At 44.4% G+C, this 17,820-nt stretch overlaps 1 protein-coding gene across 1 annotated transcript in view; it reads right to left on the minus strand.

Annotated features, from left to right (window-relative positions):
- The window catches only part of LOC132398382 (protein-methionine sulfoxide oxidase mical3a-like), a 312,801-nt gene that overhangs the window by 29,611 nt on the left and 265,370 nt on the right, over positions 1–17,820 (minus strand). Inside the window, exons 29-30 of the mRNA XM_059977725.1 lie at positions 11,287–11,394; positions 1,610–1,703 (exon numbers count right to left, since the gene is read on the minus strand). Coding sequence (XP_059833708.1) covers positions 1,610–1,703; positions 11,287–11,394 — 202 coding nt within the window. The remainder of the gene's footprint in view (positions 1–1,609; positions 1,704–11,286; positions 11,395–17,820) is intronic.

A 17,820-nucleotide genomic window follows, 5' to 3' on the forward strand; every position in this document is an offset into this window, starting at 1 on the left:
GTGGTTAATCCCAGAGTGATCTCGGAAAGATCGTGGTTAATCCCAGAGTGAACTCGGAAAGATCGTGGTTAATCCCAGAGTGATCTCGGAAAGATCGTGGCTAATCCCAGAGTGATCTCGGAAAGATCGTGGCTAATCCCAGAGTGAACTCGGAAAGATCGTGGCTAATCCCAGAGTGAACTCGGAAAGATCGTGGCTAATCCCAGAGTGAACTCGGAAAGATCGTGGCTAATCCCAGAGTGATCTCGGAAAGATCGTGGCTAATCCCAGAGTGATCTCGGAAAGATCGTGGCTAATCCCAGAGTGAACTCGGAAAGATCGTGGCTAATCCCAGAGTGATCTCGGAAAGATCGTGGCTAATCCCAGAGTGATCTCGGAAAGATCGTGGCTAATCCCAGAGTGATCTCGGAAAGATCGTGGCTAATCCCAGAGTGAACTCGGAAAGATCGTGGCTAATCCCAGAGTGAACTCGGAAAGATCGTGGCTAATTCCAGAGTGATCTCGGAAAGATCGTGGCTAATCCCAGAGTGATCTCTGAAAGATCGTGGCTAATCCCAGAGTGATCTCGGAAAGAACGTGGCTAATCCCAGAGTGAACTCGGAAAGATCGTGGCTAATCCCAGAGTGATCTCGGAAAGATCGTGGCTAATCCCAGAGTGATCTCGGAAAGATCGTGGCTAATCCCAGAGTGAACTCGGAAAGATCGTGGTTAATCCCAGAGTGATCTCGGAAAGATCGTGGTTAATCCCAGAGTGATCTCGGAAAGATCGTGGTTAATCCCAGAGTGAACTCGGAAAGATCGTGGTTAATCCCAGCGTGACCTCGGAAAGATCGTGGTTAATCCCAGAGTGACCTCGGAAAGATCGTGGTTAATCCCAGAGTGACCTCGGAAAGATCGTGGTTAATCCCAGAGTGATCTCGGAAAGATCGTGGTTAATCCCAGAGTGATCTCGGAAAGATCGTGGTTAATCCCAGAGTGAACTCGGAAAGATCGTGGTTAATCCCAGAGTGATCTCGGAAAGATCGTGGTTAATCCCAGAGTGATCTCGGAAAGATCGTGGTTAATCCCAGAGTGATCTCGGAAAGATCGTGGTTAATCCCAGAGTGATCTCGGAAAGATCGTGGTTAATCCCAGAGTGAACTCGGAAAGATCGTGGTTAATCCCAGAGTGATCTCGGAAAGATCGTGGTTAATCCCAGAGTGATCTCGGAAAGATTGTGGTTAATCCCAGAGTGATCTCGGAACATCGAAGTCAGAGCGCGGGAAGAAGTGATGAGGAAAGCGGATTCATAAGAGGGACCAACCTTTCGCATTCTATCTCAGCAAGGAGAGAGGGGGAAGGGGCTTCCAGTTTACCTTGCCCACGGTTCCTTATTGACAATGGAAGGACCAAGTTAGCCTAGGGAGCAAGGAGCTAACCCTGGCTGGGGAGAGATGAAGCAATAGGACTGGACATCCTGTATGTAGCTATTTAGTCGATGACTGGTGGGAAGAGGACAACCTCAACATCCCGTCCTCAGATGCCAGCATTACTGGGCCTAAAAAGAAACTACTATGGATGGTGCTGTACTCCAGCCGTAGGGAAGGTGATAAAAACAGGGTGGAGATACCTGCTTCTCCACGGAGAGCCTTCTCCACAGCCACTCCCCTCTCCTCCAGCTGCCTCTGCTTCTCCTCCACCTGCTCCAGCTGTCGTTGAATGATCTGTCAGAATAAAGGAGTTTATTTAGCTCTTTCACTGGAAATGCACTGATTCCCCATTCCCCATGGGAACAGAAAGCTGGGCGCAACAGCCAGTGGTGCCTGAAGGCAGAACCACAGCCAATCTGTTACCACCTCCACCACAACAGACAGTGGTGCCTGAAGGCAGAACCACAGCCAATCTGTTACCACCTCCACCACAACAGACAGTGGTGCCTGAAGGCAGAACCACAGCCAATCTGTTACCACCTCCACCACAACAGCCAGTGTTGCCTGAAGGCAGAACCAATCTGCCAATGAGCCTTGGAATCCATCACCCAGCTGGTAATGAGCAGTAGAACCAATTGCCCCTCTGACAGTGAGATGTAGAACCCATTGCCCCTCTGACAGTGAGATGTAGAACCCATTGCCCCTCTGACAGTGAGATGTAGAATCCATTACCCCCTCTGACAGTGAGCTGTAGAACCCATTGCCCCTCTGGCAGTGAGATGTAGAACTCATTGCCCCTCTGACAGTGAGCTGTAGAACCCATTGCCCCTCTGACAGTGAGATGTAGAACCCATTGCCCCTCTGACAGTGAGATGTAGAACCCATTACCCCTCTGGCAGTGAGATGTAGAACCCATTGCCCCTCTGGCAGTGAGGTGTAGAACTCATTGCCCCTCTGACAGTGAGCTGTAGAACCCATTGCCCCTCTGGCAGTGAGATGTAGAACCCATTGCCCCTCTGGCAGTGAGGTGTAGAACCCATCGCCCCTCTGACAGTGAGATGTAGAACCCATCGCCCCTCTGACAGTGAGATGTAGAACCCATTGCCCCTCTGACAGTGAGATGTAGAACCCATTGCCCCTCTGGCAGTGAGATGTAGAACCCATTGCCCCTCTGACAGTGAGATGTAGAACCCATTACCCCCTCTGACAGTGAGATGTAGAATCCATTACCCCCTTTGACAGTGAGATGTAGAACCCATTGCCCCTCTGGCAGTGAGATGTAGAACCCATTGCCCCTCTGACAGTGAGATGTAGAACCCATTGCCCCTCTGGCAGTGAGATGTAGAATCCATTACCCCCTTTGACAGTGAGATGTAGAACCCATTGCCCCTCTGGCAGTGAGATGTAGAACCCATTGCCCCTCTGACAGTGAGATGTAGAACCCATTACCCCCTCTGACAGTGAGATGTAGAATCCATTACACCCCCCCGACAGTGAAAAATGAAATGTGTAATGTCCTCTGGCAGTGAACATTAAAACCTATCATGCACTCTGGCAATGAAACACAGTAGTGTTTGTTGCCTGTAAAACCAAACAGAAGAGCTCATTATGCAGTTTGGCAGTGACCCTCGGACAGTGAGCCCATGACCCTGTTACCTCCTTGGCATTGAACAATAGAACCCGCCGTCCTGTTTGAGCAGTGGTCACTCCCATATGACTTGGGGCCTCAGGACCTCTTGCCCACCTTCAGCAGTGAACACTGGGGTTCATTACCCATTCTGGCACTGAGCCATCATCCCCTCTGGGAGTGAACTGTAGAGACACTCCCTACCAGCGGTCATCAGAACTGATTATCCAGCTGAACACTGGTCACTAGAACTGATTATCCAGCTGAACACTGGTCACTAGAACTGATTATCCAGCTGGACACTGGTCATTAGAACTGATTATCCAGCTGGACACTGGTCATCAGAACTGATTATCCAGCTGAAGACTGGTCATTAGAACCTCATTATTCAGCTGAACACTGGTCATTAGAACTGATTATCCAGCTGAACACTGGTCATCAGAACTGATTATCCAGCTGAACACTGGTCATCAGAACTGATTATCCAGCTGAACAACTGGTCACTAGAACTGATTATCCAGCTGAACACTGGTCATCAGAACTGATTATCCAGCTGAACACTGGTCACTAGAACTGATTATCCAGCTGAACACTGATCATCAGAACCGATTATCCAGCTGAACACTGGTCATCAGAACGGATTATCCAGCTGAACACTGGTCATTAGAACTGATTATCCCTCGGTGCAAAGTCCCATCAAACTGCTATATATCCACCATAGCTGTACGATGGCACAGTTAACTCATGGAACACATTAGCTCTGCAGGAGCTAAAACAGTGCAATACGGAAATATCTGCTCCTCACAGGCAGTGCACCTCAACAATTATTATCTGGACATCGCAGTGTATTTCTCCCTGTGACCATATGGGTTTCCTCCCACAGACCAAAGGTGTATCGGTTAGCAGGTTAACTGGTCATGTGATTAGGCTAGGATTAAAGCTGAAGACTGCTGGGCAGCAGGGCTGGTAGAGCCTATTCCACGCTCTACGTCAACAAACAAAGAAATAAATAAACATCCAAAGATTGAAGGAAGTGTGTTAACATGGATTGAAATCTGACTGTCACATGGAGAAATCAGGCTGGAAGTATGCAACCAGTGAAGATCCCTGAAGATCAGTTCTTGCCCCTTATTTGTTTACTTTGATTTGGGGGGAGGAATGAATGAAATATAAGGTTTCCTAGTTTGCAGATGATACAGACCAAAGTGGAAGCTCAATGATGTGGTGAGGACATTGTGATTCTGCAACATGATAAAAAAAGACTGACTGATTGGGGAAAAGATCTGATAAGTGGAGAAGCACGAGATCCTGCACTTCAGTAAGAGGAATTAAAAGGCAGATCGTCTAAACAAAGGGAGAGTGCAAGGGAGAGAAGTTCAGGGAGATCAGAGTGCTAATGCATAAAGCACAGAATGTTAGCAGGAAAACTGGCCTACAAGAATAGGGAAGCACTGTTACAATTGGTTAGGCCACCTGAAATAACGTGTATTGTTCTGGACTGCTTAACAACAAAAAGGTTAGCAGTCCAAAGGAAATTTGCCAGTCTAGTTCCTAGGATGAGAGGGTTGTTATTTCAAGACGGGCTAGACAGCTTGAGTCTGTATTTCTTGAAGTTTAGAAGAATCAGCCGTGACTTTATTCAAACTTATAAGAGCCAAAGGGAAGTTTGATAAAATAAATGATTTCACCTGCAGGAGGCCCATGATTAAGGTGACATCATCACAACACAAAAGCTGGCTTTTTGAAATTGAGGTACGTAAGAGACCGTAAGACATAGGAGCAGATTAGGTCATTTGGCCCATTGAGTGCTCTGCCATTCCATCATTGCTAATTTATTATCCCTCTCAACCTCATTTTCCTACTTTCTCTCCATAATCTTTGATGCCCTGATTAATCAAGAACCTTTCAACTTCTGCCTTATATACACCCAATGATTTGGTCTGCACAGCTGTCTATAGCATTGAATTCCACAGATTCACCACCCTCTGGCTAAGGAAATGTTTCTTCATCTCTGTTCTAAATGGGTGTCCTTCAATCCTGAGCCTATGACCTCTGATACTAGACTGCCTCACTATAGGAAACATGCTGTACACATCCTCGCTACTTAGTTTCAATATTCAATAGCTTTCAAGATTCTCCCTCATTCTTCTGAACTCCACTGAGTACAGGGTCAGGGCCAAACAATCCTCATATGTTAACCCTTTAATTCCTGGGAGAATTCTTGTGAACCTCATCTGGACCCTGCCCAATGCCAGGATATCTTTCCTTAAATAAGAGGATAGAAACTGCTCATAATACTCCATGTGGTCTCACCTGTGCTGTATAAAACTCAGCATTACATCCTTGCTTTTTGTATTCTCGTCCTTTTGAAATGAATGCTAACATTGCATTTGCCTTCCTTATCACCGACTCAAACTGAAAGTTGACCTTTTCAAGAATGTTGCTCGAGGACTCCCAAGTCCCTTTGTACCTCTGATTTTTGAATCTTCTCCCCATTTAGAAAATAATCGATTCCTTCTGCCAAAGTGCATGACCATGCACTTCCTTCACTATATTCCATCTGCCACTTCCTAGCCCATTCCCTCCAAGTCCTTCTGTAGAAACTCTGCTTCCTCAACAGTACCTGCCCCTCCACCTATCTTCATATCGTCTGCAAACTTGGACACAAAGCCTTCATCTAAATCATTGACATATAATGTGAAAAGAAGCAGTCTCAACAGTGATTCCAGTGGAACTCCTCTAGTCACCGGCAGCCACACAGAATAGCTCCCTTTATTCTAATTCTTTGCCTCCTGCCAGTCATGCCAGTACCTTTCCTGTAATACCATGGTCTCTTATCTTGTTAAAGCAGCCTCGTGTGCAGCACCTTAGAGCACAGCACAGAAACAGGCCTTTTGGCCCTTCTTGGCTGTGCCGAACCATTTTTCTGCCCAGTCCCAGTGACCTGCACCTGGGCCATATCCCTCCAAACCCCTCTCATCCATATATCTGTGCAAGTTTTTCTTAAATGTCAGAAGTGAGCCCACATTCACCACTTCATCTGGCAGCTCATTCCACACTCCCACCACTCTCTGCGTGAAGAAGCCCCCCCAATGTTCCCTTTAAACTTTTCCCCCTTCACCCTTAACCCATGACCTCTTTTTTTTCTCCCCTGGCCTCAGTGGAAAAAGCCTGCTTGCATTCACTCTATCTATACCCATCATAATTTTATACACCTCTATCAAATCACCCCTTATTTTTCTACGCTCCAGGGAATAAAGTCCTAACCTATTCAACCTTTCTCTGTAACACAGTTTCTCAAGTCCCGGCAACGTCCTTGTAAACCTTCTCTGCACTCTTTCAACCGTATTAATATCCTTCCTGTAATTAGGTGACCAAAACTGAACACAATACTCCAAATTCAGTCTCACCAATGTCTTATACAACCTCACCATTACATTCCAACTCTTATACTCAATACTTTGATTTATAAAGGCCAATGTACCAAAAGCTCTCTTTACAACCCTATCTACTTGTGACGCTACTTTTAGGGAATTATGTATCTGTACTCCCAGATCCCTGTGTTCTACTGCACTCCTCAGTGTCCTACCATTTACTTTGTATGGTCTACCTTGGTTTGACCTTCCGAAGTGCAATACCTCACACTTGTCCACATTAAACTCCATCTGTCATTTTCAGCCCATTCCTCCAACTGGTCCAAATCCCTCTGCAAGCTTTGAAAACCTTCCTCACTATCCATTACACCTCCAATCTTTGTATCATCAGCAAATTTACTGATCAAATTTGCCACATTATCATCCAGATCATTGATATAGATGACAAATAACAATGGACCCAGCACTGATCCCTTTGGCACACCGCTAATCACAGGCCTCCACTCAGAGTAGCAATCCTCCTCTACCACTCTCTGGCTTCTTCCATTGAGCCATGAATCTTGAACCTTTGACCCTTGTCAAAGGCCTTCTGAAAAATCTAAATAAACAACATCCACTGACTCTCCTTTGTTTATCCTATCTGTTATTTCCTCTAAGTATTTCAACACATTTGTCAGGCAAGATTTCCCTTCTAGAAAACCATGCTGACTTTATCATGTGCCTCCAAGTACTCCGAAACCTCATCCTTAATAATAGATTCCGACATCTTCTCAACCACTGAAGTCAGACTAGAAGAAGAATAGTCCTTAACTTGGCAGTGGAGTTATCGGGGTACTGTCTTTTTGACGGTGTTTCTGTAGTAAGCTATTCTTGTTTTTATGAGGCCGAGTTGCTAGCTCGACGCTCAACCTGACTTGAAGTCAGACTAACTGGTCTTTAATTTCCTTTCTTCTGCCTCACTTCCCTTCTTAAAAAGTGGAGTGACATTTGCAATTTTCCAGTACTCAGGAACCCTTCCACAACCTAGCAATTCTTACTAATGCCTCCACAAACTCTTCAGCTACCTCTTTCAGAACCCTAAGCTGTATTCCATCTGATCCAGGTGACTTGTCTATATTCAGACCTTTCAGCTTCCCGAGCACCTTCTCATTAGTAATAGCAACTACACTCACTTCTCTCCCCTGACACTCACATTCTGCTATTGTCTTCCACAGTGAAGAGTATTTATTAAACATCCCCATTACTACCTCTCCTGCGTCATTTTTAGTGGTCCACTCCTCTTTTATTCTTTATATATCTGAAAAAACTTTATATTACTGGCAAGCTTACTTTCATATTTCTTTTCTCTCCTTATGGCTTTTTAGTTGCTTTCTGTTAGTTTTAAAAAGTCTTACAATCCTCTACCTTCCACTAATTTTTGCTATATTATATTCCCTCTCTTTAGCTTTTATGTTATCTTTGACTTCCCTTGTCAGCCATGGTTGCCTTATCCTCCCTTTAGAATACTTCTTCATCTTTAGGATGTACCTTTCTTGCGCCTTCTGAATTTCCCCCAGAAACACCAGCCACTGTTGTTCTGCCATCATCCCTGATAGTGTCCCCTTTCAGTTAACTTTGGCCAACTCTTCTTTCATGCCTTTATAATTCCCTTTACTCCTTTGCAAGACTGATACATCCAATATTAGCTTCTCCTTCACAAATTGCAGGGTGAATTCTGTCATATTATGATCACTGCCCTAAGCTCCTTAAATAATCTGGGTCATTATGTAACACCTATTCTAGAATTGCTGTTTCCCTAGTGGGCTCAACCACAATCTGCTCTTAAAAAACCATTTCATAGGTATTTTTCAAATTCTTTCTCTTGGGATCTAGGTGATTTTCCCAATCTACCTACATATTGAAAGCCCCCACGATTATTGCAACATTGCTCTTTCTACATACCGTTTCTATCTGTCAAAGTAATTTGTAGCCCACATCCTGGATGCTGTTCAGAGGCATGTATATAAATCCCGTCAGGGTCTTTTTACCCTTGTAGTTTTTAACTCTACCCACAAGGATTCTACAACTTCTGATCCTGTCACATCTTTCTAAGGATTTGATTTCATTTTTTACCAAGAGTCACCACATCCCGTCTGCTTACCTGCCTGCCCTTTTGATGCAATGTGTTAAACTCACAATTACGATTTTCTTTCAGCTATGACTCAAGAGACGCCCACAACATCATACTTATCAATCTCTAATTGTGCTACAAGATCATCTACCTTATTCCACATACTACTTGCATTAAAATATAACACCTTCAGTCCTGTATTCATCACCCTTTTTGATTTTGGCCCCCTATTACACTTTAATTCATCACACTAAATGCAATTTTGCCCCATCCTCACAGTCTGACTACAAACTGCATCTAATTGTATACCAACTGCCCCATTCTCAGCCTTATCACTCCGGTTCCAATCACCTGCCAAATTAGTTGAAATCCTCCCCAACTGCTCTAGCAAACCTACCTGCAAGGATATTGGCCCCCTTGGGTTCAGGTGCAACCCATCCTTTTTGTAGGTCATATCTTTCCCAGAACAGACTGGAATGATCCAGAAATCTGAAACATTGTCCCCTACACTGATTCTTCAGCCAAGCATTCACCTGTTAAATCATCCTTTTCTTACCCTCATTGGCATGTGGCGCAGGCAGCAGACCAGAGATTAGTACCCTGGAGGTCCAGCTTTTCAACTTTCTGCCCAACTCCTTATATTCCCTTTTTAGGAACCCCTCCCTTTTCCTATCAATATTGTTGGTACCAACATGTACCTGACTTCTGGGTGTTTACCCTCCCCCTTTAGAACACCATGGGCTGTATGCAAAACATCCCTGACCCTGCCACCTGGGAGGCAACATACCGTCCGGGTCTCTCTTTGACATCCACAGAATTAATGCATGCTCCTCTGATAATGGAATCCCCTATCACTACTGCACTCCTCTTCTCCTCCCTTCCGTTCTGAGCCACAGAAGCAAACTCAGTGCCAGAGACCCCTGGTAGGTATTTTCCCCCTACAATATCCAAAGCGGTATGCTTATCATTGAGGGGAAGGGCCACAGGAGTACTCTGCACTGGCTACCTACTCTCTTTTCCTCTCTGATAATCACCCAGGTACCTGCCTCCTGCAACTTAGGGGTGACTACCTCCCTGTGGTTCCTATCTATTGCTTCCTCATTTTCTTGTATGAGCCAAAGGTTATCCAGCTGCAGCTCCAGTTCCTTAACATGGTCTCTGTGGAGCTGCAGCTCAACGCACTTTGTACAGATGTAGTTATCAGGAAGACTGGAGGTCTCCCAGTGTTCACACATCTCACACAATGAACATACTACTCCCTCCGAACCCATTCTTAGCACATTAGCTTTGTACTAACAGAAAAAAAACTTAGCAGAAACCTACTTAGAACCTCAATCTGAACTTGCCCAAGCCTGCTCTCATTTAAACTGGACCACTCTAACACTCACAAAATGCTGGAGCAACTCAGCAGGCCAGGCAGCATCTATGGAAAAGAGTACAGTTGACATTTTGGCCCGAAATGTCAACTGTACTCTTTTCCGTAGATGCTGCCTGACCTGCTGAGTTCCTCCAGCAATTTGTGAGTGGTGCTCGGATGCCCAGATCTGCAGATTTTCTCGTTTCCCATTCTAATACTGCCTACTTGCACAACAGCCGCTCCGCTTACAACCTCCTTTCATTTTATTCGCCTCGCGATGATTGCAGTTTGCTGGAAGAGAGCTGAAAGCACCCAAGTTCTTTTTAAACCTTGTGCTGCATCACCAATGAATGACTTCTCATGCTGATTGCAGACCTCCAAAAAAAAAACAGCAAATATGTGGGATTCTCCGCCTCCGACGGTGGTGGAGGCCAGATCACTAGATATATTTAAAGTGGAGATAGATAAATGTTTTTGAAAGGTTGAGGAATTGAGGATTATGGGGATCTGGTACTGACGAGCTGGAGATAGGATAGGTTAGTTGTGATCATATGCAATGGTGGCCTACTCCTGCTCCATTAGGGCTGTCCCCTCTCAGGTTGCATATTTTATAACGTATTAGCTTATAAGAGCACCATGGTAGCACAGTGTTTAGTGCGAGGCTATTACAGCTTGGGATTCAGAGTTATGAGTTCAATCCTGGCACCCTCTGTAAGGAGTGTCTGTACATCCTTCCCATGGAATGTGTTTCCTCCTGCAGTCCAAAGACGTACCTGGTAGGTTAATTGGTTGTTGTGAATTGTCCCTGATTAGGTTAGGGTTAAATAGGGGCTGTCGAGGTTGCTGGGTGGTGTGGCTCAAAGGGCCAGAAGGGCCTATTCCACACTGTATATCTAAATAAATAACAAATGAATAAATAGTACACAGATAGTAACCAATCACAGTTCACTACCCATTAAGCCAGTGAACCGTAGAAGCTGCTACCATCTCAAGGCATTGTACCATCTTAGATGCCACTTCATGGCAATGTACCATTCATTCCTCTACCACCTTGGGACTGTGTATCAATTCTCCTGCAGGCCGGTGTGCCACTGAACTAGTTAGTGTTTGAGTCCTCACCATCCCCCTCCTCTTCAGAACCCCATATCCATGGAGAAGGTGGAGCATGAAGTTTGTCCTTCAGGCACTTGAAGTGTTTTGTGTGGATGACAATGCATAACAGAGAAACAAGATAGAGGAGGGTGTTAGCTGGTCTGCAATGGAACCTTTCACAAGCCACACTACAATAGCATGAAAGAATGGATTCTGCCTCTGTCCATTCATGTAAGGTTATTGGTTTTGCTTGATGCAAAAACATTTCTTCTACTTTGGTCATACTAATTGGAGGTGACCACCCATCAGTTACAAACCTGCGCTCTGTGTAGCCTCTTCAACTCTTCCTGCTTGGCCTGTCTCCGGGCTGCCTTTTGGACCCTCCGAGTCAGCTTGGAGTTGAGTTCCTCCTCGGTGTAGGGTTTCTGAAAGAAGAGAGCTGAGTCCTCACTTTTGCTTAACATGAGTATCCTTCCCAGTGAGCCAAGGAACTAATACCAGGAGCAATCAAGTGCGTTCAGCATTACTAATGGATACAGTTTCAGAGGATCACAGTGACAAATTCTGCCACTGGGATCTATAGCCACTGTTAAATCATACCACTAGATCTGTTACAGGCTAGAATACAGAAAACACAGGTACACTGGATTCATTTGAAGACACACAGACAAAGCAAACTACTGGATCCATGGTGACACAGACAAAAAGGACCTGGATCTACTTGCAGAGCCCACAGACACAGAACATCACCAGGTGCACTGATCGAATCGACCTCACAATACCTGGAGAATACCAAATCAGGGTACAGGGAGCTCTAATTCAACACAGTGTTACCAGTCATGCTTGGGTTAATTCATCAGTTGTTTCTCTATACTCTGGTTAGGAAACGAGGCAGAAAGATCTCTGTCATATTTTAGTCATTACTTCCTTAATGTCTTGTGCCAACAGCAGTAACACACCAAAAGCTCTTCTAATCTCATACACCTTATCCACACAGAAGGAGAACTATCATGTGGATATTTAAATGCCAGTTCACCCTTCACACCTGCCATGGATGATCAGGAGAGTGTATGGTGAGAGGGAGAAGTTGATAAGAGATGTCAGAGCTGATTTTGTTTTCTTTTGCCCATAGAGTGGGGAAGGATGCTTGGAACAGGCTGCCAAAGGTGGTGGTGGTGGAAGCAGATACAATGGTGGTATTTAAGAGGTACTTAGGCACATGACCATGCAGGGAATGGAAGGATTGGTATTGTGTACAGGCAGTTTAATTTGGCATGGTTGGAACAGACATTGTGGGCTGAAGGGCCTGTTCCTGAGCTATACTGTTCCATATATAAAGTTGGTACAATGGGAAAATTGTTGGCTTGTACCTACTTAGCCTACAAGTCCTCATTAATAATGGTACTATGTGGATGAATGGGAAGAAATTTGTTCTCTATAGTTTCCAGTACCCCATTAATTCCCAGGCCACTGTCAAATGACTTCATTTAACGAACATAAGCTCCAAGAAAGAGCAAGAGTCGAGAGGAAGCACAGCAGACAGCAGTTGTTAATAGAGGGAAACAGGCCGGTTCCAAAAACCTCAAGGAAAACAAAAAAGGAAATGGAGGCAAATGGAAAACAAAGATAATGACTGGCTGGCAGTATATTTAAAGGGAATGGAGAAATATTCCATAGGCTTGAGACAGGAAGTCATAAGGCATGTGATCAAAAGTACGTTTAGTCATGGATGTAGAAGGTGTGGCTAAGGTATTGAGAATTTACAGAGTTTGCCACAGGAAAAACAGGTTCCTGAAGTTATGCAAAGACTGAATGGGCTACTAACAAATGGTAACAAGCAGATAATGGAAAGACTCATTGAAATTGTTGATTCTGAAATCTGGAGCAGCAAATAATCGGCAGGAGGAACTCAGCAGGTTGAGCAGCATCTGTTGGGAGAAGGGGTGAGTATAACGTGAAGGGCTAGTGTGCTTCCTGATCAAAAGCCCCTCTGCTGTGCTGTTCATCAGCTCTTTCCCATTGGTTGCTTTATGTGTACAGTACTGGGTGCCTCACAGGTATAAGAATAGCACGTGCGAGAGACTCGCTGGATTTGCCTTTGTTTCCAGGGGTTCCTCTTCAGAGTGCTGAAGAACCAATAGGAAAGTATGCTGCAGATATAGGAGAGCCCACACTTAGCTAAGTTTCTGTTGAATGTTTATGTTGTAGTTGTGTAACTTGGGGAGACTTAATGAACTACCTGTCAATTTTGAAGTATTACTGAATGTTTAGTGTTGTATTTTTTTTTAAACTTAGGGTTGCTGAGGGGAGTACTTGTCTGACCTTGATGTTTGGTCAAATGTTTTACTGTCTATAAACAAATGGTTGATGTGCTTATTTGCAATCAGTGTTTCTGTCTCACTTACCAAACCCATGAACCTGCTTCCCCTTAACAGTGGGGTGAGGAATTGTCCATGCTTCAGGTCAAGATCATGCATCAGGAGTCATGCATCAGGACTGAAAGGTGGGGATAAATCACCTGGTTCAGATGGAATGCAACCTAGGCTGCTTAGGGAAGTAATGGAGGAATGCAGAAACCATGCAAGGGTACACCTAGGTAAGTAGTTCAAGGCTTGTTATTCTGTTCTAGTATATGGGGTTTATGCTTCTAAGCAGGTAATTGTGGCTTTCTGCCTTACTGAGCCAAATCTGCAAGTCTTTTGGTGTTAACATAACAAACCCTAGCTGTAATTTCCCTAACATTCACAGGTTCAGAGGTGCTGCCTGAGGAGTGGATGTTGCACTCCATGTTCAAAGAAGGATCTAGGGATAAATACAGTAACTACAAATCAGTTAATGTTGTAGTGGGAAAAGTTCAAAGAACGATAATCAGAGTCGAATTTATCAAGTAATTTGGATGTGTGGATTGATAAGAGAAAGCCAGCAAAGGCAAAACACATCACATTAACATAAGCATGGTTGGAAGTAACAGATAGTTGATGAGGGAAGTGTGGCTGATGTGGTATGGACCTCTAAGAGACATTTGTTAAGTGGCACTTAATAGGCTGGTGTTCAGGATGAAAGGACTGGATAGATAATTGGCAAACAGAGTAATATAATAGTGAAAGGTTGCTTTTACAGACCGGAGGTAAATGTAGAATGGAGTTTTCCAGCAGCCTTTGTTAGAACTGCTGCATTTATTTATATATTGTATATCGGTGGCAGAGGGAACAATTTCAGATTTTCCAATCACACTAAGCTTGGGAGAGGGAATGAACTGTGAAAGGTTACAGGAAGGACATTAATAAGGTTGAAAGAGTGCAGAGAAGATTTACAAGGATGTTGCTGGGACTTGAGAAACTGAGTTACAGAGAAAGGTTGAAGAGGTTAGGACTTTATTCCCTGGAGCGTAGGAGAATGAAGGGAGATTTGATAGAGGTGTATAAAATTATGATGGGTATAGTTAACAGTGAATGCAAGTAGGCTTTTTCCCACTGAGGCTAGGGGAGAAAAAAAAACAGAGGCTATGGGTTAAGGGGGAAAAGTTTAAAGGGAGCATGGGTGTGGGGGGGCTTCTTCACACAGGGAGTGGTGTGAGTGTGGAATGAGCTGCCAGATGAAGTGGTAAATGCAGGCTTACTTTTAACATTTAAGAAAAACCTGGACAGGTACATGGATGAGAGGTGTACGGAGGGATATTGTCCAGGTGCAGGTCAGTGGGACTAGGCAGAAAAATGGTTCGGCACAGCCAAGAAGGGCCAAAGGGCCTGTTTCTGTGCTGTAATGTTCTATGGTTCTGTAAAGGTTTGGAAAGAGACTCAGATAGGCTGCTGGTGGCATAGACAGACGAGTGGCAGATGAAATACTATACTAGGAAAAGTGAAGAGTTACATTTTGTTGAGAGTATGAGAAGAGGGAATGTAAACTTGAGGACATTTCTACAAACATCATTCACCACAACTGTAGCAGTTAAGAAGAAGAAAGAGGTGCACAGCAGGTATGGACAACAAGGAACTAATGAGATGCTCGAGGGGTATCAGAAATGCAGGAGAACACTTAACTGGGAAATCAAGAGGGTTAAAAGAAGGCAAGAGTTTGCTCTGGCAGACAAGCTGAAAGAGAGTTCCAAGGGCCTTCTACGTATGTATTATGAGCAAAAGGATAGCATGGGACAAAACCAGTCCACTTGAAGTTCAGCATGGTCATCGATGCATGGAGCCAAAAGAAATGCAGGGAGATCTTAAATGGATTTTTTTGCATCGGTATTTATTCTGGAGATGGACCCAGAGTGTATAGAATTGAGGCAAAGATGTTTGCTGTCTTGAGGCACATGAGGTTGGATAAGTCACCAAGGCCTGACCACATGTCCCCTCAGACCTTGTAGGAGGCTAGTTCAGAATTTGCAGGGGCCCAGGCAGAAGTATTTAAAACTTCTCTTGCCACTGGTGAGGTGCTGGGGGACTGGAAGATAGCTTATGTTGTTCAATTGTTCAAGAAAGGCTATATGAATTAATCAGGAAATTATAGGCCAGTGAGTCTGACATCAGTAGCGAGTAAGTTATTGATAAATACTCTAAGGGTCCAGATGTATAAATATTTGGATAGGCAGGGCCAGATTAGGGATAATGAACTTGGCTTTTTGCATGGTAGCTCAAGGGAGCTAGGGCTTTACTCTTTGGAGAGGAGGAGGATGTGAGGAGACATGTTAGAGGTGTACAAGATATTAAGAGGAATAGACAGAGTGGACAGCCAGCGCCTCTTCCCCAGGGCACCACTGCTCAGTACAAGAGGATATGGCTTTAAGGTAAAGGGAGGAAAGTTCAAGGGGGATATTAGAGGAAGGTTTTTCACTCAGAGAGTGGTTGGTGCATGGAATGCACTGCCTGAGTCAGTGGTAGAGGCAGACACACTAGTGAAGTTTAAAAGACTACTTCAGGTATACGGAGGAATTTACGGTGGGGGTTATATGTGAGGCAGAATTTGAGAGTCGGCACAACATTGTGGGCCTGTAATGTGCTGTACTGTTCTATGTCTAACCAATCTTATAGTTTTTCCAAGGAGGTTACCCGGAATTTAATGCAGACAAGTGTGAGATGTTCCACTTTGCAAGGACAAACCAGGATAAGGCTTACACAGTGACTGGTAGGGCACCGAGGAGTGTGTAGAACAGAGTGATCTCAGAAAATAGAGCCATAATTCCTTGAAAGTAGCATCATAGGTAGATAGAACAGGAAAGAGAGCTTTTGGCACATTGGCCTTCAGAAATCAAAATATTAACTGTAGGAGTTGGAATGTTACATTGAAGTTGTTTAAGATGTAGGTGAGGCCAAATTTGGAGTATTGTGTGGAGTTTTGAGCAAACTTAATTGTAATGTTCAAGAGACAGTTGGAAGTATTGGAGAGGAGAGATTTGTTGGGAAAGGGCAGTGGACCGGGACTAATTGGTCTGCTCTTACACTGAGTCAGTGTCAGTATGGACTTGTTGGGCTGAATGGTACCCCTCTGTGCTGTACCCATTCTATAATTCAGCACACAGGTGGGGGAAACCAGAAGGAAACATCTGTGAGAAGATGAGGGAATGCTGGCATGAGCAAGGCAAAGACTAAAGAAACTAGCAACAACTTGTTCCAGAGGCAAATGAGGCAAGGGAGTAAAGATGATGAGCATGAAGAACTAGCATGGTTCACTGATGACTTTCCAGCTCAGATCAGCTGAGACAATGCTCTCAGCCAGATTACCCAGTTAAGGCCACCAGTGAACTTTATTGAATTAATGTATTAGTAACAAAGCAGTCCTTAATTCATGCTGATTGCATTGCATAGAAACTGAGCTATATTACTGTAAATGAAATGAAAAGATAATTAAATATTGATGATAAACAGTAAGTGAATACCTCTGTGGTCCAGGAATGGGATTAAAAAACAGATCTGTATTTCAGAGTCAGCTTCCTGAGTGAGGAAGTGGGAAATAAATGGAGGTGCAGCTGCTGATCTGATAACAGAACTGTAATGCAATACCTACAGAAAGGGATTAACTCACAGGCAATGAATTGTTGCTTTGCAAGCACCTTGATGGATTGGGAGATGGAGATTTGGGCAGAAGAATGGTGGAAAACTTGAACTTCACAACCGAGGGGCCTGGGAAGGATAAAAAATTAAACTGTTGATACCTCCAGTCCTTGAAGTGTACATCTCCTTTCTGAAATAACTCTCCCACCTCCACACTGACCAGATTGACTTATTCTAACCCAAAACAAATGAATCCACTTTTCTCCAGTTAACACTACTGCTACCCACCCATCTGCAACCCCAGCACATTCATTCAAGCTCTCCTCTCCCCACTACAGGACAAACCCATTTGGTTCTCAGAATGACTGCAGTACAGCCATTCGATGTCAGCAGACAGCACTCTACCTTGAATGTGTATGATCTCCTGAATGCCAGAGCATGGGGAACATAAAGAGTCTCAAGGAGGGAGAAAAATAAAACAACTTAGAAAGGAGCAGTTTGAGAACAGAGCACAGTAACAATGATAAACCATTTTCACAATGTAGTGTAATTGCACAAGAAATAACAAACCATACTATGGCTTCAAACTCATGCCTATCAATCAATCCTACTGTGCCTTCACTCTCACCAACCAATCCTACTGTGCATTCATGCTCACCAACCAATTTTACCGCACCTTCACTCTCACCAACCAATCCCACCATACCTTCACTCTCACCAACCAATCCCACCACACCTTCACGCTCACCATCCAATCCCACCGCGCCTTCACGCTCACCATCCAATCCCACCGTGCCTTCACGCTCACCAGCCAATCTCACCCTACCTTTACTCACACCAGCCAACCCCACCCTGCCTTTACTC

Source organism: Hypanus sabinus, chromosome 8 (assembly GCF_030144855.1).
Source record: "Hypanus sabinus isolate sHypSab1 chromosome 8, sHypSab1.hap1, whole genome shotgun sequence".
In the NCBI taxonomy this organism is placed as follows: Eukaryota; Metazoa; Chordata; class Chondrichthyes; order Myliobatiformes; family Dasyatidae; genus Hypanus; species Hypanus sabinus.